Source organism: Corvus kubaryi, unplaced genomic scaffold (genome assembly GCF_017639235.1).
Source record: "Corvus kubaryi isolate FWS band 111438036 unplaced genomic scaffold, C.kubaryi_AGA036_p1.0 37300, whole genome shotgun sequence".
Taxonomy (NCBI): domain Eukaryota; kingdom Metazoa; phylum Chordata; class Aves; order Passeriformes; family Corvidae; genus Corvus; species Corvus kubaryi.
The window spans coordinates 7,164,431-7,189,539 of NW_024581093.1; the positions used below are offsets into that span (position 1 = coordinate 7,164,431).

The 25,109-nt window shown below is 47.4% G+C and overlaps 1 protein-coding gene across 2 annotated transcripts in view; it reads right to left on the reverse strand.

Annotated features, from left to right (window-relative positions):
- GNAO1 (G protein subunit alpha o1) overlaps nt 1-25,109 on the reverse strand; it is a 145,624-nt gene that overhangs the window by 23,983 nt on the left and 96,532 nt on the right. For both annotated transcript variants that reach the window (XM_042027406.1, XM_042027407.1), the window contains exons 4-6: nt 24,456-24,616; nt 2,360-2,488; nt 1,521-1,650 (exon numbers count right to left, since the gene is read on the reverse strand). In XM_042027406.1, the coding sequence (XP_041883340.1) occupies nt 1,521-1,650; nt 2,360-2,488; nt 24,456-24,616 (420 nt within the window). The remainder of the gene's footprint in view (nt 1-1,520; nt 1,651-2,359; nt 2,489-24,455; nt 24,617-25,109) is intronic.

The following is a 25,109-nucleotide window of genomic DNA, read 5'->3' on the forward strand; positions in this document are numbered from 1 at the left end:
TTCTGTGTCTCCTGGCTGATTTTGCTGCCCAGCTGCAGAGCTCTATAGTGTTGAGCTAATGGCTGGATTTTTCAAATCATGTCAGGAGATTTTGGTTCCTTCCCAGTAAATCCTACAAGGCTGAGCTCCTTGAGCATATCAAGGCCAGGGTCAGGGGGAGGAGACAACTGGGGATAAATAAGTGGACATGAGAGGATGTAGAGTGTCTCAATCAATCTGAAGGGACACAGTCATGGTCACAGAATCACAAGGACCATCAAGTCCAACTGGTCCTGCACAGAACAACCCCAAGACATGCCTGAGAGCATTATCAAAATGCTTCTTGAACTCTGTCAGGCTTGGTGCTACGACCACTTCCCTGGTGAGCCTGTTTCAGTGCCTGATCACACTCTGGGTGAAGAACCTTTTCCTAATTTCCAGCCTAAACTTCTCCTTGACACAGCTTCATGCCGTTACCAGTCCTGTGACTGGTAATATTAATATCACCCAGAACTCTGGCATCGATATGACTCAAACAACCAGGTGATTTCATCAAAGAATTTGCCAGAGCTCATAAACCTGGCTCAGAGACTAGAAAGCAAAGTCCCCCTCGTCTTTTTGGGACAAGAAAAGCATCACCTAACAACAATCTTTTCCTTGATCCCATCCTCATCCACAGCTTTCTGCAAGCCTGACATCTTTACCAGCAGGAGAATAAAAAGCCTCAGAGAGACAGAGCTGGCAGGAGTGAGCCCTCCGTGCTGCTGCTGCTGCTGCTGCAGATTGGGCACTGATGAAACCATTACTGAGTATGGCCTTCAATTCCTTTTCATTAGACAAATATAACTGGGTGCCCACAACAGTTGTCATTAGTCCCAAAATCATGTATCCCCATCATACTGAATGAATGGTCAGAATACACTACTGAGTCTTACCGTATCTTTTCTGTGTATTCAATTCACTTGTATTAATTGCACTCTAATGCCAGGGAGAACACAGGTCCTCACCAGCTTTATTTCCAGATGGTATTTTGAGCCTAATGTCACAGTGGGAAGTCATAAAATCTCTCCTAGAGCAAATTACCTCAGGAATCAAACAGTTCCATTCTCACTAAGGAAAATGAATTTCTGTAGCCTGAAGAAATAGGTTATATTCCTAGGCTGAGCCCCAGGTGTGCACTGCTGTCCTGCACCTCTGCACCACAGCCTGACTGCTTCCCTGTTTTAAAGCCCACCCAGCTGTATCCTCTTGCTGGATATAGGGTCCTGTAATGCATTTTGAAAACACAGGTTGGCTAGAAAGGAGAAGCAAACCACTACGACTTTACCAGCATAAGGAAGCATTACCTGGGCACGCAGACTTCATATCAAAAAATGTGGAGGAGGACAGATCTCCCCAGGATTTCAGAGTCAAGGGGGAGCGACGGACAAAAGCACATTACTGTAGCACCTCAGGGAGCATTTGGCGATCTCTGAGGAGCTGCTGGCTATACAGTATCCCATAAAGAGGTGTTGGGGCCTCCAAGACCCAGTTAGACTCACCGTGGTTTCGTCTTCATGGAGCACCTGGTCGTAGCCACTCAGCGCGACACAGAAGATGATTGCTGTGACATCCTCAAAGCAGTGAATCCACTTCTTGCGTTCTGATCGCTGGCCCCCGACATCGAAGAGCCTGCAGCACAGGGGAGGACCATCACCACCCACTCCTCCCTAGTTACCAGGGAACTTTAGCATTCTTGGCATTTTCTGACCACATGGGCCCTGGGAGGCTCCAAATACAAAGCAGTGGGTCTTTCACCCCTAGTTTGGTCTTCTCCTCCAGAGCCTGCAGCTGAGGAGGACCAGGAGGAGCAGTTACAGACAGGGATGTGGGGACTTGTGGGAGAGCCTTAACAGTGTGCTGGGTCCCAAAGGGTCTGTGGAGGTGGAGACCACACATTCTTGACTTTTATATGCTCTAAATACTGTTTGTGTGTGACTTTCTGTCTTTGTGCCCTCTTCTCTCTACTGGATGGCATCATGAGGGTCAATGTATTGTGTTAACTACATGTGACTGACCCACTTAAGAGAAAAGATCTAGCCAAATACTTTTACATTTATGAGGCTTGATCAGATTTGGGGGTCAATCTTGTATTATACATTCCAACAAAGAGGTGTTTGGGTTAGAAGAAGCTGCCATGAGCTTCTACCTTACAGGAAGTGACTTTCAAGACAGGATTGTCAAACATTTCATTTTGTTGACTCTCCAAAATGCTGTGTCTTCTGCAGTGGGAGCTATCCATGCATTAACCAGCAATTTAACAACTTCTTCTTTAGGAAGTATGGGGAAACCCTGTGATAAATAGTGGTCCTGTAAATTTACTGTACAGTTTTAGACTAACCTGAAGTGGAGGTTTTTGAATGTGAAATGGGTTTCTACGATGCCAGTTGTTTTGACCCTGGTTCGGAGAATATCCTGCTCCGTGGGCTGGTAGTCTGCAGCTCCAATTCGATCTAAGCTGTCTAGGTAGCTATGAGAAGAAGGGAAAAGAAAAGAAAACAGCTAAGAATAAGACACACATTAATCTTTGTCAATCTTAGATGAATCCTTCAGCTTCCTATTAATCTTTTCCAATCTCATTTTTCATGGCTGAATGTATTGTAGCTAAAGGAAAAAAAAAATCCTATTCTAGGGAAAAACAAACCTCAGTAAGCTAATCATAAAATCTGATAGGGAACTGAAAGCAGGAAATTAAGTGTGGTGTGTTGTGAGTCCCGACTGCAATCTGTGAAAATACACAGTTTTAATATTAACTGGCTATTTTTATCCCCTGAGGAACAAGGGTCCAAATCGGTCCATTGTGCTGGATCCTGTACACACACCTTTTTCTGCAAGGGTTTATTCAGATGAGAGGTTGGAGCATACAGGTCTTGCTCCCAGAACGTACAGGTCGAGTCCCCTCTGGAAACACCTCTCTCTGTGCTGGGAAGGGAGGACATGCCGTGCCTTGCTTTCAGTCAGCTCAGATGAAGGGAGATGAATCTGCACAAGTGAGTCACTGCTTCAGTTTGAAATCCAGCATGGGGCTGGGGCTGCGGGAGATGCAGCTCTTGGAAAGAATCCAGGACCCCACCTAAATGGTGATAATCTGAGGGTATAAACTGGGGTTTTGGGGGAGCAGAGGGGAGATTTAGCTTTCTAAAGCACTTGGACAGTTTAAAACATGTAACTTTATTCTGCTTTAGGCTTAAAATCTATGAACACAGGCAATGCCTCACTAGGCTGAAACTTGTGGTAGGAAGTTCCGTCTTTTGGCATGAAATGTTTGTGTAGAGGAACCCAACAGCTTTGTACATATGACCACAATCCAGTTTTCCATCCACATTCAAGACAATTTTTAAAAACAATTTATAAAGAAAAGAGGAATTGGGATTACAATTTAATACAAATTATAAACACAGAGCTGCATCACACAGCAGTCTTTCTCACCGCCATTAAGGCTGCACGCAGACACTCCAGTTTCTCTTAAAAGAGTTTTGATGAGCAGTACAGGGCATAAATGCCCACCTCTAGCCCCAGGAGCATCAATCTAATGCACTGAGATGCTTTCAATATACTGTGGATATAATAGAGCATGTCTGCATGAACAGTGATCTTTTCCTTTGATCCCCATTCCTGGATGTCACCCAGAGAGGCAGTGGGGCAGGAGGTGACCTGCCCGTGGCAGGACAGGAGGGTACCTATTTAGGTGGCAGAGGATGGCAGCTTTGACCAATGCAACAGGCAGAGAATAAAGAGTAGTAAGAGGAGCCGCACAGCTGCAGAGAAGGAAAAGATTTTCTTGTCTCAGGTAAGATTTTGCTGGTGAGTGTGAGATGATATGAGCGGGAGCTGTTCACTCAAGACAGCCATGATGTCTATGCTTGACTTTCAGTTTAGCTAAATGCAATTTCTTTTAAACACAGAGTGTGGATTTAGTCCTGATGAGTAACTAAACCAGCCCCCCTCAGCTCACATGCCTTGCCACAGCACATCCCCTTTGGCCTGAACTTGGCTCTGACCTGCTCCTGGAGATGATATCCCTGCTGCATCCAAAACCAGGAGTAGCTTTCCATTTGTGTCCTGGAGGGAGTGCTCTGAGCCAGGGCTCTAGAGCAGGACACCCGGTGAGCTGGAGCTGTGCACTCTGCTACCCAACAAAACTCCCTGCCACTGTCTCTCATGCCTACCCCACAAGTCTGGAACAACAAACAGACAGCCAAACTCTACACTGAGGTCAAATACAAACCTCACCCTGCTCGTAACACGTATTTTCCCTACCCATCATATTTATAATTTATTTTTGCTAAACAATTCCAAGAATCACGTCACCCAGAGAAAAGCATATAAGCTAACCAGGCTTATTTTTGTTGTGCCCTTTTTCAAGCATTTAAAGGCATTGTGGTTTTGTGACAGATGCTCCTTTAATAACCCTATGATGGGCACTGGATGGATGAATGGGGCTTCATTTGAAATCAGATCCTTGGCTGTGACGGCTGAAGCCATGATCACTCATCTATTCACAACTGGTGTCAACTCCTGTTATTTAAGAGACAGCTGCATCTCTTCACAGGGCCCCGCAGACTGAGGCAGTTCTGCAGTGCTGGTATTCAGAGACCCAGGCTCTCCTCTGTCCTCAGGAACAGAGTACTTCAAGGTGGTGTTAAAAAGTGGACGTGTAAGGGGGGGGCTTTCTTTTCCTCTTGCACCTCTTAGCAGTACCCTGAAGTCCTTTATCACTTCCTCCATCTTCATTTTCTGCATTTTCTGATGACCCAACTCTCTTCAATTTAACATTCTGCATTAATTATTCTTGCTTTTGAGATTCTCCTTTTATGCTGGGAGTGCAGCAAATGAAGAAATCTACTGCAAAGCAGCCAAAGGACTCAGGTTCTCAGCAGCACAGTGATGGAGAAGCTTGTTACTGTAATTGCTGCCTTTGACCCACAATGATTTGCCGGTGAATGGCAGCATCACCTAAACTCTGGGCTGTGTGCTGGGATTTCAGGGCATTCTCACTCACACTACAGAATGCCCAGTCCATGGCTCTTCCACACAGCATTCCCCGTGGCTGCCTGACAGCAAGGCAGCTCCAGATTGATTTGATCCTGCATTCAGCCTGGCTCTGAGGCTTGGAAAGCTCTGCCTCCCTTCCCTTGTGATGCAGCCTTTCGTGCCTGGCTCCACCCAAGTTCTCTGGGGGATCAGAGGTTTGGGGAAGCTGGTGCAGCCTGCCAGCCTCTCGAGAGGGCAGGATGATAGAGACAGAGAGAGGGGAGAGCCAAGCAAGATCCATCCCATCTACCCTCTCCTACCTGACAGCATCTAGTTTCTGATCCCAGCTGGGATATCTCCATAGGAACCTCAGCTGGGGGCCCTCTAGCACCTGCTTCCCAGTGCTTAACTGGTGCTCTGGCAGAAGAATACTCAGTATCCCCAGTACTCAACCTTTTCTGGCTGCAGGTGAGCTGAGCTCTGCAAGTCTAGAGCCTTGATGTCACTCCCCCACCAATGCCTCCAGCCTGGCTGCTGGGCACTCCAGCTCCAATACCTGCTTGCCAATACACCCTTTGCCTTTTCTGTTAACTCCTCTCTTCATCTCTTTCCTCATCTCTAGTCTTTTCCAGCACTCTGTGTATTTCTCAATGACTTAAATTCTTTCAGTTGCCTGGGTCTGTTTCTCATCTGTTCCTGGGAGTCTCGATGGGGGTCAGCCATCAATTTATATGAAGTTATAAAACATTTTCAGTGCTGGTTTTGAGGCTGCATTCCAAAACTGTTTAAATCTTTGGCTGCTCTCCCCTAGAGAGAGACTCGGGCTGCAGCAGATATTTCTTCCCCTGCACTCGGCTGCAGCTGAGCTGGACCCTGTCGGTGTGTGCAGCCTGTGAAGCTCAGCTGGAGGAGTGTGCCATGGCATGGCTGCCACACTAACACCCAGCTGTGGGAATGGGAGGATCAGCCAGGCTGCTGTTTGGATGCTGAGCTGATTTTAGCTGCTGCTTGTTTTCCTGGGTTCCTGCTGGAGGTATCTCTGAGATGTCATCTCAGAGAGTGCTGGTGCTCCCTGTCCATGCTGCTTGGAAGGACCTGCTGGTGTGAGCCTGAGCTGGGGGAGAATGGTGTACTTCAGGTGTGCCACCTCTTTGGGAACAGGGAAACCCAAGTGGGGACAAATTGCTACACATGGTGCTGGATGCAGCACTCCTGGTATGCCCTTTGAGCTGAAAATCTCAAGGCCAAACTGTTGTGGGAGATAATTAGTTGTCACAGCCAACAGGCTCTATGACACATAATCCCCTCAGAAGCTGGCATCTGTTTAACCAGCAGAAATAAGAGCACTTTGGAGGCCGCGGAGTGAGAGCTTGGCTCCCCCTTCCAAGTCATCGGTGCTGGCATCAGAGCTCTTCCATTTCCCAGCTCCAGGGTTTGCACGCTGGAGTGGAAGCATATCTGAAATGACACATTAGCTCTTACTTGCAGCCTGCTTTGCCCTGGGTTTGCAGGGGTTAAAAAAAGCTGAAGGAAGGTGAGAAGGTTTGTGAGTATATGAGTAACCCCCTAGCATTTCTGCTCCTGAGCCGAGTAGCTCCATTACTGCTTATATCTTATTTTAAATGCTTTGTTTTGAAGCAGATTGCAGGTTTCTGAGTTACTCAGTTTACCATGCTTAGGAAGGTGAAGCCCAACTACGTTATGCTGCTAAAAGCAAAATGCAGAGGAAATGGCAATTCACAAATACAGGGAGAGGAGATCATTGAACAGAGGCTAAGAAAGGCAGGAGCTCTATACAGGCTAGCTGATAGTAAATAGCTACACACAGTTGTATTGCCCCTTCGTTTGCTGTTTCCAAGAGCATCTGGTAGCAGCACTGTTGATGCCAGAGACACTGCGTGGAGAAAAGGAACTTTTGTCCAGGTGTCCCACAGGAACAGCTCAGCGGCAGCAGCCTTCGTGCAGTGTGTGCACAGGGACCCCTCCCCAGGCTCTCAGCTACCATGGGAACCTTCTCCCAGGACTGTGCTGCCTATGCCAAAAGCTCCACTGGCTGCTTTCTTAGATGAAGAAGTGCAGCTGAGGTTGGAGGCTGTGGTCAAGGCTGGATACCTGTGGCAAAGCTTACACAGACGGACATTCACGTCTGTTGAGCATCATGGCAATAGGACAGTTAAATGTCTGTTGGATTTTTCCTTGCCTTGAGCATGACACCTTTGCAGTCTTTTTGCATCATCCAGCTCCCCCCGTGCACACCCAAGGTGGTCACACTGTGCTGATACCACGGTCACATCCTCAGTGCTCAATGAGCTGCGGTGCAGCAGCAGCCACAGCTGGGTCTTGGTCTGGGGCAGGTCTACAGGGAGTGGGAGCTGGAGCTTCAAGACAGCAAGCCTGGAGACAGCAGCATCTTCCCAGTGGCTCCTCCACCTCGGCTGTCCTGAGTTCTGGCCATGTCTCTTCCATGAAGGAAAGGCCATGTGTGTGTGGGACACCCCAGCCTCGATTTGTTGGCTTGTGTTGTATTTGATGAGGAAGCAGATCCCCATTTGTCAACACATGCAGCTGAGTCACTGCTGGGTTATTTTGGACTCCGTGTACTGAGGCACTCAAGGGGCAGCTCCAACACCGTGTCCTGGCAAACACTGAGTTTTTAATCAAGGTTGTCACAAGTAGGATCCACCTCATCTAAATCTAAATCTAAATGCTTAGGTAAAGATGGCTCTACCTGAGCACTCCTTCCTTGCACATGGACGGAAGGCTACCTGTGTCTGATCTTATCTTCCACCTCATCTTCTTCCTTTCTTTCAATGATGAACACACAGTTCAATGTATATTTAGCATTAAAACCATTTAATATTTAGTGACTGTAGAGTAAGCGTTCAGAGGATAAGCACTGGGTTTAAGGGAGTGTCAGTAGTGGCTCTACAACAGCAGAGTAAACTCCTGTAGTATCTCCTACCAGAGAGCAAAACCATGTGGGCACTGCTGCCTGAAGGTGTGATACAGGTTGGTTTGGCTGCCCAGGGCAGCTGGTGCTGGGCAAGTATCCAGAGGTCATGGCACCACAGTTTTTTTCTGCAGACACTATGTACAGTCATATCTGCTGTTATATTTGAGGGAAAGGGGAAAATCAAGCACAGCCCACTCTCAGAATCCGGCACCCATCCAGCACACATAGAGGTGATGTCACAGGTGTCTTAAATAATCATCAGTTATGAAAGGCTTGAAATGTTGCCAAGCAGTGGCATCGTGTCCCTTCAGGAATCAAACCTGTCTAAAGGCAGAGACTGTGCAGAACCCTCCTCTCCTCCTAAGAAAAGCCAGAAGGTGGTACACACTGTTCCTGAGGCATTTCCAGGTGGGTTATGGCAAGCAGGGAAAAGACCTTAGACGATAAGTAACTCAGCTAAGAGGGCAAGAACATTATCTGGTGTTTTCTCAGTCCAGCCTAGAGAAGGAAGGTCTTGGGAATTTGCTCCTGGACTTCGGGTTATGCATTTGGTGTTTCTGGCTGTGTTCCTCCATCAGCCAGCCCTGCCTCCATGGCAATCACATGAATTACATGGCAAGCTCTGCTGTCTTGCTGCTGCTCCTAATGATACATCTCATCTCAGGTCCAATCAGATGAGATACCAGCATGAAAACTCCCCAACTTCCTTCCCCTAACTAAATCCAACCAGTGACAGGTCACTTCTGGTGCCTGCTTCTTTGTAGGCTGCTAACAGCTGGAGTGATGGTCACCAGGCTCAGGGATTACTGGGGTTACTTTCCTGAAAGAATCTTGCTGGATCCCAGGGGTTTTCATCACTCTTCCCTGATGTGGTCCTGCCATTAAAGGAATGGTCCCTGCCATTAAAGGAAGGTGCCAAATCTTGACAAAAAAGATGCTGAGTTGAGATGCATTTTTTATTTTTTTAGCCCTGCACCGAAGCAAGGCTGTACAGGGCTTGTACATCAAGATCAACTTGACAAGTTGATACTAATACTAATGATAGGCAGGAGGAGTGAATAAAAGCAGGTTGGAGTTTAGCTGTCCTAGTTAGACTTGCAGTTTTCCAAGGCATGACTGGATCCAGAATAATTTTTAGCATCACATGTGGATGAGCAGAGTCACTAAATAGCAGCCGTGTAACAAAGGTACTTGAGGACATGAGGGGTCTCCAGGTCTAAGTGCTGGCTGGCTTTGCTTGCAGGTGGCAGTTTGGCCAACTCCTTACTGCTGGAATTAAAGGCCACTGTGTTATGGTCTGAGTTTGTGACCAGAGAGCTCTGGCTGGAGGTGAGGTGGGTTTTGGAGGAAAAGCAAGCATGAGCAACTCACCCAGAAAGGATTTTGGAGGGGCCCTGGGAGAGGAGATGTGGACTCATCTTTCTGCATTGAAGCTTGAAAATTCGATGGGATGCAAGAGGGGATGATAAAAGATTTTTTTTTTTTGACATATAGGAGCCCTTACAAAATAGAAAAACAATGCGTCTGGGTCAGACCAATGACTCACCTAGCTTAGCTAGTGTCCAAGAGCAGATGTTAAGAGAAAAGTACGAATACAGAGCAAGTATGCAGTATTCAGATTTCCCAGCCTCCAGTATTTCATATGGATAACAGAGTTTCAAAGAGAAGTGTGATATCTTTATATTTATTACCCCTCAATGATTTTTCTTCCAGAAATTTGTCTAGGCAATTTTTGCAGCAATTTAAACTTCTAACAACCACATCTGCAGCAAGGAATTTCCAAGCTCAGCTACCCTGTCTGTGAACAAACTGGCTCTTTCTGGTTTTTAAACTGCCATGTTAGAGTTTAACTTTGTTAATCTTTGAATGGGAACAGCTGTCCTCTCTCCGCTCTATCCTCCACTTGTTTCTCTGTAGACATCTCTGAGACCTCCACAACATCTGATGGGGAGCATCTTTACTCTGCTACCAAGACATTACTGCACAGAAGCACTTTGGAGCCTTTCGTCACATAGGAAGGGGTTTTCCTCATCTCCCAAATCCTACCTGAGATGGAGAAAGGAGAGAGCCATAGCTGCCTTGTTCTACAAGTGACCATCTGTTTTATGGTCACTGAATCCGATGCTTCTTGGAGAACCAGGCAGTGTAATGCCACATCCCCGGGGCTGCTCCATGGGGCACATTTGGTGACCACAGTCCACCAACAATGCTGAGACCCCTTTTAGCAGTGTCCTCATCTGGGCAATGCCACTGTTTTATATAAAGTCTGTGATTTAAATTGTTGTTTAGCGCAGAGCTGCTGACCACAAGGCAATTTGTTTTATGAGCAAAGGATTTTTACAGGGGCTGGCTGTGTCTGTCCAGTGGCTCTGCGTAAGCCCGGGATGACGCATGGCTCAGGCTGTGCAAGGTCTTTGCTCCTGGTGGCCCTGCACGCAGGTGTCCTCTGCACAGCAGGGCAGACGCAGGCACTGATCGAACTTCGGCTGAAGCAGAGGAAAGCTCAAAGCTCCAGCCTTGCCTCTGCTTTACATCTCTGCTTCTTTCTGACACCCAGCTCTGAAGGACAGTAGCTGAGCTGGGAAAGGGATGAGGAATGGTGGGACCTGGAACCCTGGAAATGAGCAGGATCTGTGCCTAAACCTTTATGCAAGAGTCAGTGGGCTTGAAGCTTTTTTTGCTTTGCTCCAGGACTGCTGTTATAAGCCTGCTGACAGTGGAGCTGATGGTTTTCTATACTGTAAAAAGAAGGAAGGAAAGAAAAGGAGGGGCTAAAAATAAGCCCCGGGGAGTTTGGGATAATGAAGGGCTTGTTCTGGGAAGGAGTCTTGCTCACAGAATGCAGGCCCCGTGCTGCAGTGGGGCCCCTGATGCATTCACAAGCATCTGCTGAGCCCTAACAAGGGAGACAAATCAACGAATCCAGTTTGCTGCATGCACAGCCCCCAGTGAGCACACCAGCACAGGCACGAAGGATCACTCACCCCAGTGCTCCTTGCATTGCACAGCAGACGATTCAATTTGGCCCCAAGGACAAATGAGCTAATTACGCAGAATTACTCCAGCCCTGGAAAGCAGACAGCTGGGACCACAGATGAAACCAGTCCCACAGACTTTAACCTTTTGATCAGCCGCTGGCCAGAGATATTCATCAGGGTGTACACAAAGGCCTGGGACATCTATTTACACACTTGTTGGTGAAGCAGCATTAATATCTCCGTTTCTAAGCTGGGAGAAAAAAATTAGATATAGCTGCAGTGTTTTGTAGTGCTCAGTGTCTGTTGGCAGCAGGGATAGCACTGGTGAGGGATTTAGATCTAACGCTGCGAAGGAAAGCATCACTTAATGAGATCTGTGTTCTCGTATCAAGAAGCTGGAGGATGCCCATGGCTGGATGACGGTGCAATTACGAGGAGTGGGATAGGTCTGTCGGGAGCTGACTTCAATCAGGGGCCTCATTTATCCACTCACCCTGCTGAGGAAGATGCACTGCTGGTCATGGAGTGGGAATTGTATCTCTGGATTTTCTCATTTGTCCATTTTCCTGATCTATTAGCAAGCTATGGGGATTTCTGCTTTCAAATGTCATTTAAGCATCCCTGCCAAAAACGCTGGGTACCAAAATCAGCCAGTGCTCTGCCATGGACAAATGTGATTCATAGGTAGCAAAAGCGAAACCTGGAAATTTTACCCTTGGCTGCACACTAAAAATATCTTAGTTATCCCAGACATAGGTGGATCTCTTGGGCATGTAAAATCTGTGCTACGCAAATGGACTTTCTGGTCCTTCTCAGCAGCTGTCAGGCTGAGGCTCCTTCGAGAACAGCTTTGCTTGTGGTATTGCAGCATTTTGGTTTCAGTCCAGGCTGATCCAGAAGCAGAGACACGTAAGGGAAAATTCATGGCGTTTCTCATCCCTTCAGAAAATGTTCAACCGAATCATTGTCAGGAGAGGATTTGTTTATCATATACCAAAATAGCTTGATTGTTCTCACCAGGAAAGGCTGTCACCTGCTGGCCCCCCATTTTTCCTTTCTCCCTCTTCTACTGGCACAAGCAACCTCAGAGGTCTATTACCATAGTCTCCTGTCACCACACACCCACCGCTGGGGTTAGGCTCCTGCATCCTCCAGACAGAGGTTTGGGTCGCTCCCAGGTGTCTGCAGGAGTGGGCTACCCCTGTGCTCATGACACATGCTTATGGCACGCCATGGGCCAAGGTGCTGCAGTAAACAAGGTGGGCGGACCAGGAGTACCTGGTGGGAGAGTGCTTGTGGGAGAAGTTTGAATTGACCCAGGAGCACTTCAGTTCCAGTGGGAGGATGGAGCTGGGCCAGAGAGACATTAGGTCTGAAAAACATCAGGAGTTCTTCCAGAAGTCGTGGGCTTTATTGCCAATAAATGCCTTTGGTGTGCTTCCTCTTGGCTGCAGGAGGGGAGGAGAGCACCTCGAGCAGATGGCTGGTTAGCAAAGCACTGCCCCTGCTCCCTGCTGCTGGAGCACCTCAGCTCTTTCTGAGCCGACTGATGTGTCCTCCCAGCCTCCCACTGGAGCAGGGAAATACTATTAATCACGCTTGCTTTAGGAGGAATAGAAGTATTAAGGGGGTAGATGATTTTCCTGAGGACATGATGGGAAGTCTGTGGTGGGACTTGGAAGTCACTATGGGTTCCCTAAAGTGCAGTCAGAAGCTTTGACCACAAGACCTTTCCATACTGAGTTTTATAACCCTCAAGCAATATTCTTCCATGCTTTTAATAGAGATTTTGCCCACTTAGGGGCAGGTACTGCAAGGCTGGTAGAAACTGAACGTATTATATTAAGGCCTACTATAAGAAAGAAATATATTCCCTACAAAAAGAGCTGATAAAATGGTGTTACAATTGATGATTAAATCACAAGTTAACCCAAGAATTTGAATGGAGATAAATAAACGCTTTCTTCTTTTTCTTTGGTGAACAAACAAGGCTGAAAATGGATGTTGTCATGTACCTTTCTGCTCCATCCAATGTAATTTCATGCATTCCTTTATGGATTTTGATGAGTTCTGCAGATCAATGACACAGCACTTAAACACAAGCTAAGCAGTAATTACAGATGCATGCAAGATTTATTTCATCTGGTGGCACTGCACCAGCTGATGGAAGGATCAGCCGTATCCAATCAATGTTTGAAGCTTCTCAAAATACAGAGGTTTTTTGGCTCCCACTGCAAAGTGAAAATAGAAATAACCTCCTGAATCCCAGGAATGTCTCCTTAGGTCCATACAGGGTGAGGCTGCAGGATGGATCTGGGTCATATCTACACTGTTGCTTGTCCCCTTTCCTTTGCATCCCCATAAATATTTTTCTTGTGGGGTCTTCTTCACATGCTCACTGCATGACCCACTTGCCCCTAGGGCTGAGGACTGGAGTGACGGGATTTAAGGCATAAGTAAGGAAAAAGAAGAAGCATTGCAGAGAAAGGGGCCACGGAGCAGGCATATCCCATGTGCCCAGGCCTGGCGTGCACAGGCAGGGAGCCAGCGTGACGTGTCACACCGTGGTACAAAGGGAGCAGCTGGGAGACTGCAGCCCAAACCACGGAGGTGCGTAATGTGGCACTGTTGTTATGGGAACATGTGGCAGCAGAGGCAAGGTAGCATGTGTAAAGAAAGAAAGAAACTGGATTTTGTCCAATGTTTCTTCAGGCTTTCCCTGTTGATGTGAGTTATATGTTCATATAGGAGGTCTCCCCTTCCATGGAGCAAAGCTGCTTGCTCCTCACTGTCACAGGATGTCCTGACAAGCCAGGGGGTCCCACGCTGGGACTTCACAGAGGGTGCTAATCCTACACCTTGCACTGCCAGCCCTGCATGCAGGTGGGACTGGATCAAGACTGTGCATCAGGAGATGCAGCTCTTTATCACGTGTGGGAAAGAGGCTCTTCCATCCCCAAGTGTGATCCCCTGGCCCGGGTATAGGTAGTTGAGCTCCTGGGCAGAAATGTGCAGCTTTTTTTCCTGAATTTGTTTGTAACTTTTGCATTTGTGTCATTTCTTTGTTTATGCATTTTTGTTCAACGAGAAGGCCCCCTGAGGATTTCTTCATGTGAAGTTGTTACTTTAACATTAGTTTAATTTGAACAAAGGCTTTTGCCTGGACTCCATTATGGATTCCCAGCTCTCAGCATCTGCTAACTAGCATCAGCCACCTCTTGTCTCTTTCTTTCTCCTATTCCTGCCCATGGCAGATTTGGCCTCACTGCTCAGCACGCTGGTGCAGTATTTCTCATGTTGGGGACTGCAACACTGTGGATCTGTTTAACTGCAAATGTTTAAACTGACATTAATGATGCTCAGTAGGATGTACTGGCTGGTGTTTTCCTGAAGGAGGATTTGGAAATGGTTCTTATGCTATTGCCAAACCTTACATACCAACAGCAATATTGAGGGATTGATTTATACCATTGAAAGTGCTGTAAAAGCTTCAGAGCTACAGTGATGGCTCTCACATGGTGTTTCATGGACCAGGCTTGCAATTTTAGAGCACTAAATTTCTTTTCAGTGCTGGTCCAAGAAAACGTGCTGCTCAGCATTGGGGTGACAATGTAGCCCAGTAAAGAAGGGGTTACCATGACACAAAGTGCATTGTAAATCCCCAGCAAAAGACTTGGACTAACCACCAAAACCAGAGCTGACACTTCCTTGGCATGGCTTCATGGTGTGGTTTGTGCCTGGCTTCCCTCTCCCCTGTATTTCTTCCTTCCCCTCTCAGCAGCATGGAGCAGGTGCTGCCTAAAATCTAGGCTCAGAACCATTTCTCCTCTTTTTTTCCCTAATAAATTCAGTCTCAGGAGAGTCTCAGGTGACCAGGGACCTTTGAGGAGGTCCCTTCTCCAGGCACTCAAGCATTCAAATACATTAAACATATTGGAGGTGGGGAAGGTTGTAAGCATGAGGATTTTGGCACAAGGATGGGTGTTCACTTGTGTTCTCCAGCCTCCTTCTGCTGTCACGAGCAAACTAAGCAACCCTGCCCAGAGCCTGTGCCCACAAAGCAGAGTGAGTGTGTGCCTGTCCCTGACAGCCCCTGCAGGAATACCCTGAGAGCCTGAGCTGGGCAGGGGGAGAGGCAGGTGGGGGACTTACAGGGTTTTCTGGGTGGACTGACAATACAGGAGTTTTGGGTTTGGATCTGTGCAATATGTCAGTGGTCTGAAGGCAAGGAACATATATGGGGAAGATGAAACAATAGTTCATAGACAGTCTCTGTTATTTTTACTGTAATAGTGTAAAAGGTGCAGATGAATGGACTGATATGAATCTAGCACTAGCTAGTCCCAACTAGTGTGTTTTTTAGGAAAAAATTATAGGAAAAGGTCAAAAATCTATCTGCAGTGTATTAGGCCCCCTATGCTGATGGGGCTCATGCCCAGCTTCTATGGAGCAGTGCTGTGGCAGCATCACATTTGTCTGCCTTCAGTTCTTCTGTCCAAATCAATGGTAGTCTCATTTGTGTGTGCTCTGGGGAAAAACAGGTACAAACAAACCCCTTGTCAGGTTTCGAAGAGAGAGAGGAGGCAGGAAGGCCACCCCTGGCACTGACCCAGCCCTGGAGTGCCTGTCTCCAAAGGGCTGCACTGAAATCCCAAGGAAAAGCACAGCTCCCTCGCCACTTGCACCTAAATGGCCCCGGTACCAGCTTTCTCCTAAGACACTCCCTTTACATGCCACACACATGGCACTGGCCATGTCCAAACACGTGGCCATGCTGCTGAGTCCTGGAGAAAGAACCCCATATTTCCCCTCTTCCCATGGAAAATGCAGCTTGATGGCTTGGGGTTGAATGTTGGCTCAGCACAGGGCCTGGATAAGCAAGACACGAAGTGCTGTTCGCTCCAGGGCTAATTAGAGCTATTGTATCAATTAGTCTGTGAAAGAATCAGTGCCTTGAGCTCCACACAGCGAATCCCAGCCCACAGAACCATCTTGGCCAGGTGCTGGGACTCTGCTCCCATGGGGCTCTCCCAGCCCCACTGCCATGCTCTGCCTGCCCAGCCCCACCAGCTCCTGCCTTGCTCTGCTGCTGCCTCTGCTGCTCTCGCCACCGTGGACGTCAGCAGCTCATAAACAGCAGCGTGTTACTGTCCCCACTGGGGACCCAAGACAAGGAGCTTCAGCCTGCTGGCTGACAGGCACCATGGGCTCCCAGGGGGCTGGGGAGCTCTGCCTTCCTAGCAGAGGCTTCATGGGCACAGATCTGGTGCTTCAAACCCATCATTGCTGAGTCCTGTGATCTTGTGTTTTTACGTCGTGTCACAATGTTTGCTACATCCTTTTTTTTTTCCCTTCATTTTTGTTCTCTCAAGCCCCTCAAGGCTGGATATTAGATGGGCTATTTGCTTAAGGAAATAAAAAAGGGCTTTCCAGCTCTCCTGTTCACAGACAAAAGGCTTTAAAGTACAAGCCAGAGGGTTTAGGAAGCAGCAGATAAAAGCAATTTTCCAATGGTTGTCTTAATACATAATTCTGAAAAACAGGGAGTTTTAGCTAAGCTTGTGATTGGTTTTGGATTTAACTCCTAACCTTAAAGATGGATTTTGGATAAAACTCCTAACCTGAGCATGGGAATGCTGCATTCTTCTAGTGGGAAGGGTGCATGTGTGTGCACTGTCTGGTCCCCAAGAGGGGGTGGGGGAAATGAGTGGCAGCAGCTGCACACCTCTAGCAGTCACTCAAAAGCTTTTGGAGGTCTCCTGCACCATGGGGCCTGATGAATTGCACCACTCTGGCACAGGGTGTGCCCTGAGCAGGGGCAGGATGGGGAATGGGATGATCCATGGAGGAATTGGAAACTGTGAAGGAGGAGGAAAGGAAGATAACTGCATCCTGAGCACACAGAGCTGATCTGTCCTGCTTGGTAGGGCTTGTCCTGGCCTGGAGTGGCTCTGCCTGCGCTGTTCACCCCATGGCTGGTGCAGGCAGCTCTGCCCCAGAGCTCCCAATGTGCTGCTACATGCTCCCTGGACTGCAGCAAAGTCCTTTTTCAACTTTTCCTTCCAAACTGGGATGCTTTCTGGGATAGAATTTTGGGGGGGGGGAGGGGGGGAGGGTACAGGCAGCTGTGCAGCATCTCCCCCTCATACCACCACCGCTGGTGCCTGCAGACCTGTGTGGAAGACAGCTTGCTCCATCCTGGAGCCTGGCTACAAAGAAATTCCTGCGTTCCTGCCATTCTTTGCCATTTAAGGTTTCAAACGGATAGCAAATACATCAGGAAACCACACGCCACCGACATGCTCACCTCCCAGCATCACAGATGGTGCCAGACCTGACGCCAGCCGTGTGAAGAGCCTCAGCATGGTGGTCTCCTGACAGATTTTCCTGCAGACACACTGCAGAATCAGGGGGCTGAGAGCAGCCGGATGGCCCCCACGTGGTCACACACGTTGCTGGGGGACAGGGCTCAGAGCCCCCGGTGCACAGAGCTGGGTGCTGACTAGCTGGCATAAAGCAGGAATCACACACATGGGGGGACATATGCTTTGCCAGAGCTATCCAGTTCCCTAGGGATCTTCTAGAAGTAATAGGATGCCCTGAGAGCCTCTCTGGTGCACCTCGCAGGGGATACCCCATCTCCTGCCCTCAGCCTGTGTGAGTGATGCTGTTTGTCTTGCAGGGCAGGCTGCGATGGTGGAGCTGGGGGTGCATGGTACATCAAACCTCAAGGTGCAGAAAGGGAGAGGGAAGCTTGGGTTCCTTGGCTGCAGGGGAGGAGGAGCAGGGGCTGCAGGTTCCCAGGAGAGTTTGGACTGCCTGGCTGTGAAGCTGCATCCCAGCACTGCCATGCCCTGGTGTGAGGAGGAGGCTGGGGTGAAAGGGGGGAGAGACAGTGAGGGGCTCACTGCAGGGTGTGAGTGCTGCCTGTGGAAGGGCGGAGCTGGTGGGAGAAGGGGGCTGCAGCCAGCAATAGGGGCAGCAGTGAAAAAACAAACTGAACAGAACAAAAAAAACAACCCCAACCCTTGGTGGCAGCCTGCCAGCTCCAGCTGGTTTCATAAGGACATTTCAGCCTAAAAATACACAAATACTGAGCCAAAAAAAGTCAAATCTTTCTGCGCCGAATCTGTCACCCACAGCCCTTCACAAGGCAGGAAGAAATTCCTGTTGGGTCTGTCAGTCAGAGATGAGAACAGATTATCCGGGGTGCAGGACTACAGTTCAGCAGGTTTCCTTGGGGGGATGCCCTGTGCTGTGTTTATAGATGGTGCTGGCTGCTCCTTGTCACTAAGCAAAATGTGAAAGGAGAAGAAATAGTTTCCAAGTTCTTGCAGTGTCTCCTCCTCCAGGCAGTGTGAACTACCTCAGCTCCTACCCTTTTGGGTGTGAGCTTTGCCAAAATGGGGACAGCCCTGATATGATAAGCCCATTTAATTGTGTCTCATTAAATACCAATTTATTTAGTCAAGATGTCAAGATTTTACTAATCCCAGGCCAAAGACACCACTGTTACGATGCAACACAGAATGAAAAATGGCAGGGAGGTGGCAGGTACTGCTACGCCTTTGTCCTCAAGGAATGAACTACCTATCATGGAATGAGCTACTACAGAATAGCTTCTCTGCTCCTCCTTGCAGGGCAGTCTGTATCTCCTGGTCTCTTCAGAGCCCAAAAGAAAGTGGGTCTGGTGGAGCTCTCCCTCTGCCCTGGGGTCTGAGAGGGCCCAAGTGGGATGGGCACTATAATGAGTTCCAATGTCTTATGATGAGGCTGTGTTATGCAGAGTCCTGCAGACCTCTGCCTGTGAGTTTTCTGCCAAAGAAGCTCTCCTGTCAGCATTTGGTGGGATAGGAAGGGGAGCATCACTCTGCTTTGGGCCAACAGAGACAGCCCCTGGAGAGTTTGTACCCAATTTTGGTGAAATTGGGCGTTCCGGGTGGATGAAGACTGATGGGGAGATCCTGGAAAACATCCAGCTGATTTAAAAAACAGTGTCTTTCCTATTGTGCTTTTCCTCCATCTCACACTCAGCCCTAGGTGAAGCCATACAACAATAGCAATTCCTTAATTTATGACGATAATAATGAAACCTAAGACCTCTCCCAAACCCAAGCCCTGCTAGACTATAACAGGCCGAAGCTCAGATTGCCTGTGTCTCCCTCACCTTGCACTGACAAGAAACAGCCCCACTCCAGAGCCAGTACCAGCAGATGTTGCAGAGCTGCTCCTCCCTGGAAATAGATTTGCATCTCATTTGTGGGAATGGAGCAAGGTTGGTCATTCCAGTCAACCAGCTCTGGCCTTTATGGACTGCTTTGTTTTGTTTGTCGTAGGGGGAACTTGATTATTCAGAGTTGGCGGGCATATTTACTTACTGGGGTAAATTAAACCATAAATTCAGACAAATGTACCTACCGCTACACTTGTGATGTATTTTTCCTTTCTGCTTTATTGGGCTCCAAGACACAAAGGTGGATTGTTCAATAAACAGTGCAATGCAAGTCATCCCAATTAATTGGATGGTTCCATTTATGCTGCTGCTGCCTCCAATTAAATGCAAAGGAGCGCAAGTGACAGGCGCGAGTAAGATGGGTGTGCAGAAAACCATATTCTAATGCAAAAGCTGTGATGAGAAAATGGAATCTACCCACCTGACGGGAATATTAATGCAAAACCTTGACCTATAATTTTTCTTTCTTCAGTCTTAGCGTGCCAGAAACAATTGCAGCTCATTAAAATGGATCATATCCTGACCGTTGTGCATAATACCCAAGTCCCACAAGTCCCATGGTCTAAATGTTTGCCTTGCTGGTGAAGTCAGCAAGGTAAATGTTTAGACCATGGGACTTGTGGTACGTGGACATTATCATAGAGCTGCATGGTCCTGCATGACTAGACACAGGAAACTGCAGCAAACCTTGAAGACTCTTTCTCTCTTTTAAAACAAGTGTTATCAGAGAAAGAGTGAAGGGAAAAAAAAACAAACCCGAGAGTGCCAGTGTGGGTTGGACCTCTGGAGTTCATCTGGCCCATCCCCCTGTTCAAAGCAGGACCAACTTCAAAGTTAAATTCAGTTTGAAAGTTAGCTCAGGTGGCTCGCTGTTGAGCACTTCCAAGGATGGAGATTTTACAGCATCTCTGGGCAGTCTGTTCCAATGCTGCCTTGTCAGGGCTCAATCTGGAAGCCATTCACCACATCACAACAACATCTGGCTCTACTTTCTTAACTGCTTTTTTGATGCAAAGTGTGTGTTGGCACGTGGGATGCAGTATCAGTAGGGAAGGTGATAGCATCATGCAAAGACAATTCTTTTGCAAGGAAAATAGATCAGAAAACAGTCCCACACAAGATGGGGGGAGAAGAAAGGCACTGCAGTATTTTATTCTGAGTCTGGTGCTTTTTTCTGTAAGGCACTGCCAGACCGGTTCTTGAAGATGGAATAACCAAAATGTTGTCCAGCTTGGGCTTGGTATTTGGCACAGACTTGAGATGTCAGTGCTGTGGTTAGCTGTGGTAGAGCAACAAACACTATTGCATCTCTCTTTCTCCACTGAGCAGTGAGGTCTGTATCCCTCTTCAGAGGCATCTCTCTCTCCCTTGGCTCCTGATGGAGGGAGCCAAAGGCAACAGGCTTCCTAGCCCTGACACCTCTGATATGTGTGAAGATGGATGGGTTGGATGCAGGCCTAAAATATTTTACATTTTCACGGTAGTTTCACAGCCCTGGCATTATCAAACGATCTTTCAAAGTACTTGGAAGCAGGAGGAGAAGAACTTGAGATAGATTCTGGCTTTTTTGTGTCTGTGTACTTGCAAACTGTTTCTGCCTACACATCTTGCAGGGCCTGTTCCTGTTTGGAGATGCACACAGAAAACCAGTGCTTGTGTGGATGCTCTGTCTGCTCCATTTCCCCCCTGAAATTTGGAGGCTGTTCAAAGCAGGTCCCCATCCCTGGGTGGTTAAGATCAGACTTGCCCTATGTGCTGCACTCCACTGACCAGCCTAGTTAGGAACTTGAGGCTAGGAAACACAAGACAATTTTAAAATCTGAACAAAAGTAGGAGATTAAGGAAACCAGCTGGAAACCTCTATTTTGCTGATTTTGAAAGCAAAATGTGGGTCACAGATGTGCTTCCACAGACAAAAACTGGCTGGAGAAGAAAAAGACATCAGCAATGCCCAGACTCTTTGATGATCAGAGGTAGATTTAGCTCCTAGGCATAAAGACAAGAAAGGAAGAGGAGACAAAGTAGGAATAAAAACATAATCAAGATATTAGGAATGTGGAATGCAACCCACCCGTAAATTTGCCTTAGGGAACTACGAAAAATGCAGTAACAAAAAAGGATGAAACCAATTGCTACATCTTACTCTTGTCTTGCCTTCCTTACAGTTTTGCTTTTTGCAGTCCAAGACACAGGGGGTCCATTACAGAACCGTTCCTTTTCCTCAGTCATGTTTTTTCTTTGCAAAAGTGCTCTTTTCTACTACTCCTCTGCAGGAGCGACGAAATCCTTGCTAAGGACAGGCTGTCTTTAGAGCCTAAAAGAAACAAAGCTTTTCAGGAAGTCCACACCATTTGCATGTATCAGAGGCTAGAAAGCAATGTGCTCTGGCCTATCTTTGGTAGAAGGGAGCTACTACTCACTTCTTGTTTAGTCTAACACAAAAGATTAAACTTATTTTTAGTGAAATTGATGACAGACTAGTAAGGCCATGCTGTCGACCCTTGCAGGCTGTTGATTAACCTGTGACTTGGTCTCCCAGGGGCTGCAACAGAAGGCCTGTTGTTCCAGCTATTTAAAAAAACTCAAGGTAAAGCACTGGAAGAGCAATTAAGGACAACAGCAGCACTGACTCAGAGAAGCCCAGGTGGTGGTTCCTTAGAAACAGCCAAGCAGTGGGGGGAGGTTCTGAAAAGCATTCAGGGCATTTGGTGGGTGGTTTCTGGGGTGAAGGCAAGTGCCAGGAGCACTCCCGAAGGATTCACCTGTGCTGGCCACAACATAACTTGGTCACTTGGTGCCTTCAGGCTTTGTGACATGCTGAGAAGCCACAGAGCACAGTCTCCAACTCCTGCAGGAAACTTCCCTCCTGCCAGCAAAACGCCAGTCCCTATGGCTTAACACCAAAAGAAGCCTAAAATGAAAAGCTAGTCCAGCGCACTGCCTGTCACTGTTTTTCAGACTTTGGGGAACTTAGAATTCAGTTCTTGTCTGGAATTTATTTTTCTCAGCCCTAATGAAAATACTTTTTGTAGTTGTTAGTGTTTTAAATCGAATATCAGTGTCAATAAAGATAAGCCTTTTCCCAGGGTGGGAAAAAAATCTAAAACTGTCTCAAATCTTTCACTCATGCAAAAGTAAACAACCCCAAAGCATTGAAGGATTAAATAAAATATATGCCTCTTTTCACTGGGCGTGAATAAGTGCCAGCTGAGCTCTCACTTGCACCACCATCTCCTATGATAGCACCAGGGCCTAGAGGTGCAGCAGGATGTGTTATGGTGCCCTGCCATGTGACAGCATCTCTGCTCCCAGTGGTGGAACCACCAGAGGCTCATAAACACCAGCAGGGCTGTAAATGAGAAGGACTTTATTATCTTCAGTTTCCCCATCCAACCTAGCCCAGAGAAAAATGGTGTCCAGCCACAGCACGACTCACAGTGCAGCTAAGGAGAGAGGCAGCACAGCACTCTCCTGGCAAGGAGGGTCATCCATTCTCATCTGGATGCAAGAGATTTTGTCAGAGACACCAGAATTCATTTGGCTGGGCTGCAACCCCAGATTGAAATTGCTGTGAATACTACAGCACAGAGCCTCTTCAGTTGATGTCTAGAAACTGCTTGTTGGTTTCAGAGCTCTTGCTGATGAATTGCCCAGCAGCTGGTCATATTGGGAGGGCTCTGCTTATTATTTTCAACTGCTATCTTGCATGGAAGGAAAATCAAAATACTTTCCTCAAGGTAATTGGCTCTAAAACAATTGAAGAATTTTCCACAAGGTTGTAATGCAATTAGGACTGGCATTTTAGATAATTTATATCTCTAAAGGTATGTTTATGCCGTCATACTCCTATTTTGTGGGAAAAAAAAAAGGAAAAAAAAGAAAAAAGAAAAAATCTGCTGGTGAGAGAAAGCTGATTTTGCTAGTACAGGCAATGAAATATAGATTAAAGCATTATCTACCTAGTACTGATTAAAAGGCAGCAGAATGCCAGGATCATCTCTGAGGTGTGATCATGGTTGGGTAGGATGCTGTGTCACCAACCACACATCTGCAGGTTTCCCATTCAGTTTTCCATCAATGCCAAGTGGTGTGTCATCACTTGCCTTCTGCTGCAGCACCTCAAGAGCTGCGCTCCCCAGCTGCCCCGCCAGCTTGGATGGGAGCAGCTGGTGCAGCTGGGAGCACCAGGCCCACCACACAGAACAAAACCAGCAGCCACGCCAGTGCCTGGGTTCGTGCTTTGAGAGATATCCAGGAAAACCTTAAGCAGAGATGCCAAACACTCCAAACACGCAAAGGCAGCTCCAGAATTGCATGAAACAGCTGGTGAACTTGTTGATATGGGATATTGTGAAAGCCAAAAGCATGGACATAGCATTGCCCTGACACCATTGGGAAGTCTCTATTTCCCTGACTACCAAAAGGTTCAAGGGTACAACTGGGGAAATGATTGCTCTGTGTCTGCTTCTTCCTTATGCTTATACTTAACCACCTTTGGCTGACTCTTGCCCAAGACACAGTCCAGGGCCAGGGGACATTTGCCTGACTGCAAGAGATGCTGTGATTGAAATTATGGGATGAAAACCTTTCATCTCCTGGCCTAGGTGGATGCAAATTACTTGGATCAATTATCATTGCAAAGGAGTCTGAACTGAAACTGGGGAGACACTCAACGTCTCTTCAGAGCCACAGCAGCCATTTATGTGTAGATGTCTTGTCCTCATGACAGTGTGAACCAAAGCCACGGATTCAGACAATCACCATTGAATGACATCTGGATGTGGGCCTTAATGGTGGAGAAGCCACCAACTGTATTACAAAAGTAACTCAATGCCCCTGGAAAAGTAAAAAAACCCGACCCTTGGTTGTAACCCAGCTGACCTATCAGTACACCACACAACTACCTGAAAAGCAAACCCAAGAGCTGTACTGCTGTACAAAGGAGGCGACTGCACCCTTCTGTTCTCAGTCAGATAGACAAAGAAGCCACCAGCTGTGCCTGCAGGTTGATCTCCTATATTCGCTCCATGTTTGCAAAAACCTACCTTGAGCCATTTGGGAGCAGTTTGGGAACCTGGCCTTGGGGTCACAGACCTGACCCCAGACTGGCCAAGAGGGGACATGAAATGTCCTGCCCGATCCTTTGTGCCTTGCAGTGGCCTGTGACATAACATACATCCCAGACTGCAAGCAGAGACACATTCAGTTCCACTGCTATGAGGTCATTCACTCCAGTTAAAACTTTAACAGAACCAAATGCAGCTTGTTAACATGAAATACTATGGACAGGGATACTCACTATTGGGCTGAGTCATTAAGTTGGTATTCCCGGGACCGGTTGAAGCATTCTTGGATCCCAGAGTCTGCCCAGAGCCTCATCATAGCTGACAGCAGCTCTGGAGAGAAGGGCTCTGTGTCCTCCATCCGACTTACGACATCGCAGACCATCTTGGCATCAGCCTGCAGAAGAAAGAAACGAGAGGTCACATAGATGCTCAAGGCAGAATCTGGAGCCAGAGATTTCAGAAACAGTTCACCAAACCATCAGGAGTAAAGAGGCTGTGTTTCTTGGGATGGGGCTTTAGCATCCACACTGTGTGATCCAGCTGAAAGGGCAAAAGGAGGATGGAGGAAGGAAATCACAAGGAAAAAGGTTGTTTGTGCAATCTGCCTCACATCAACAAGTATTTCTATTCAGCAGACAAAGCAGTCTGCACTGCACGTGTGGAGTTTCGTAGGAACAGAAAGAAATTCATACATGTACAAGGATATTTAAAATTGTTAGCAACAACGCCTGCTTTAACTGAGTGTGGAACCTTGCTGAAGTGGGGGCTTTGTATCAGAAAAAACAGCAGAAAGACTCCAGAAACAATTTTTTCCAGATGCTGGTTTATTGCTTTTCCTGAATTCTTGTTCTTTGCTATGAGCCCCTGCTACGAGGCCTAATTCATGT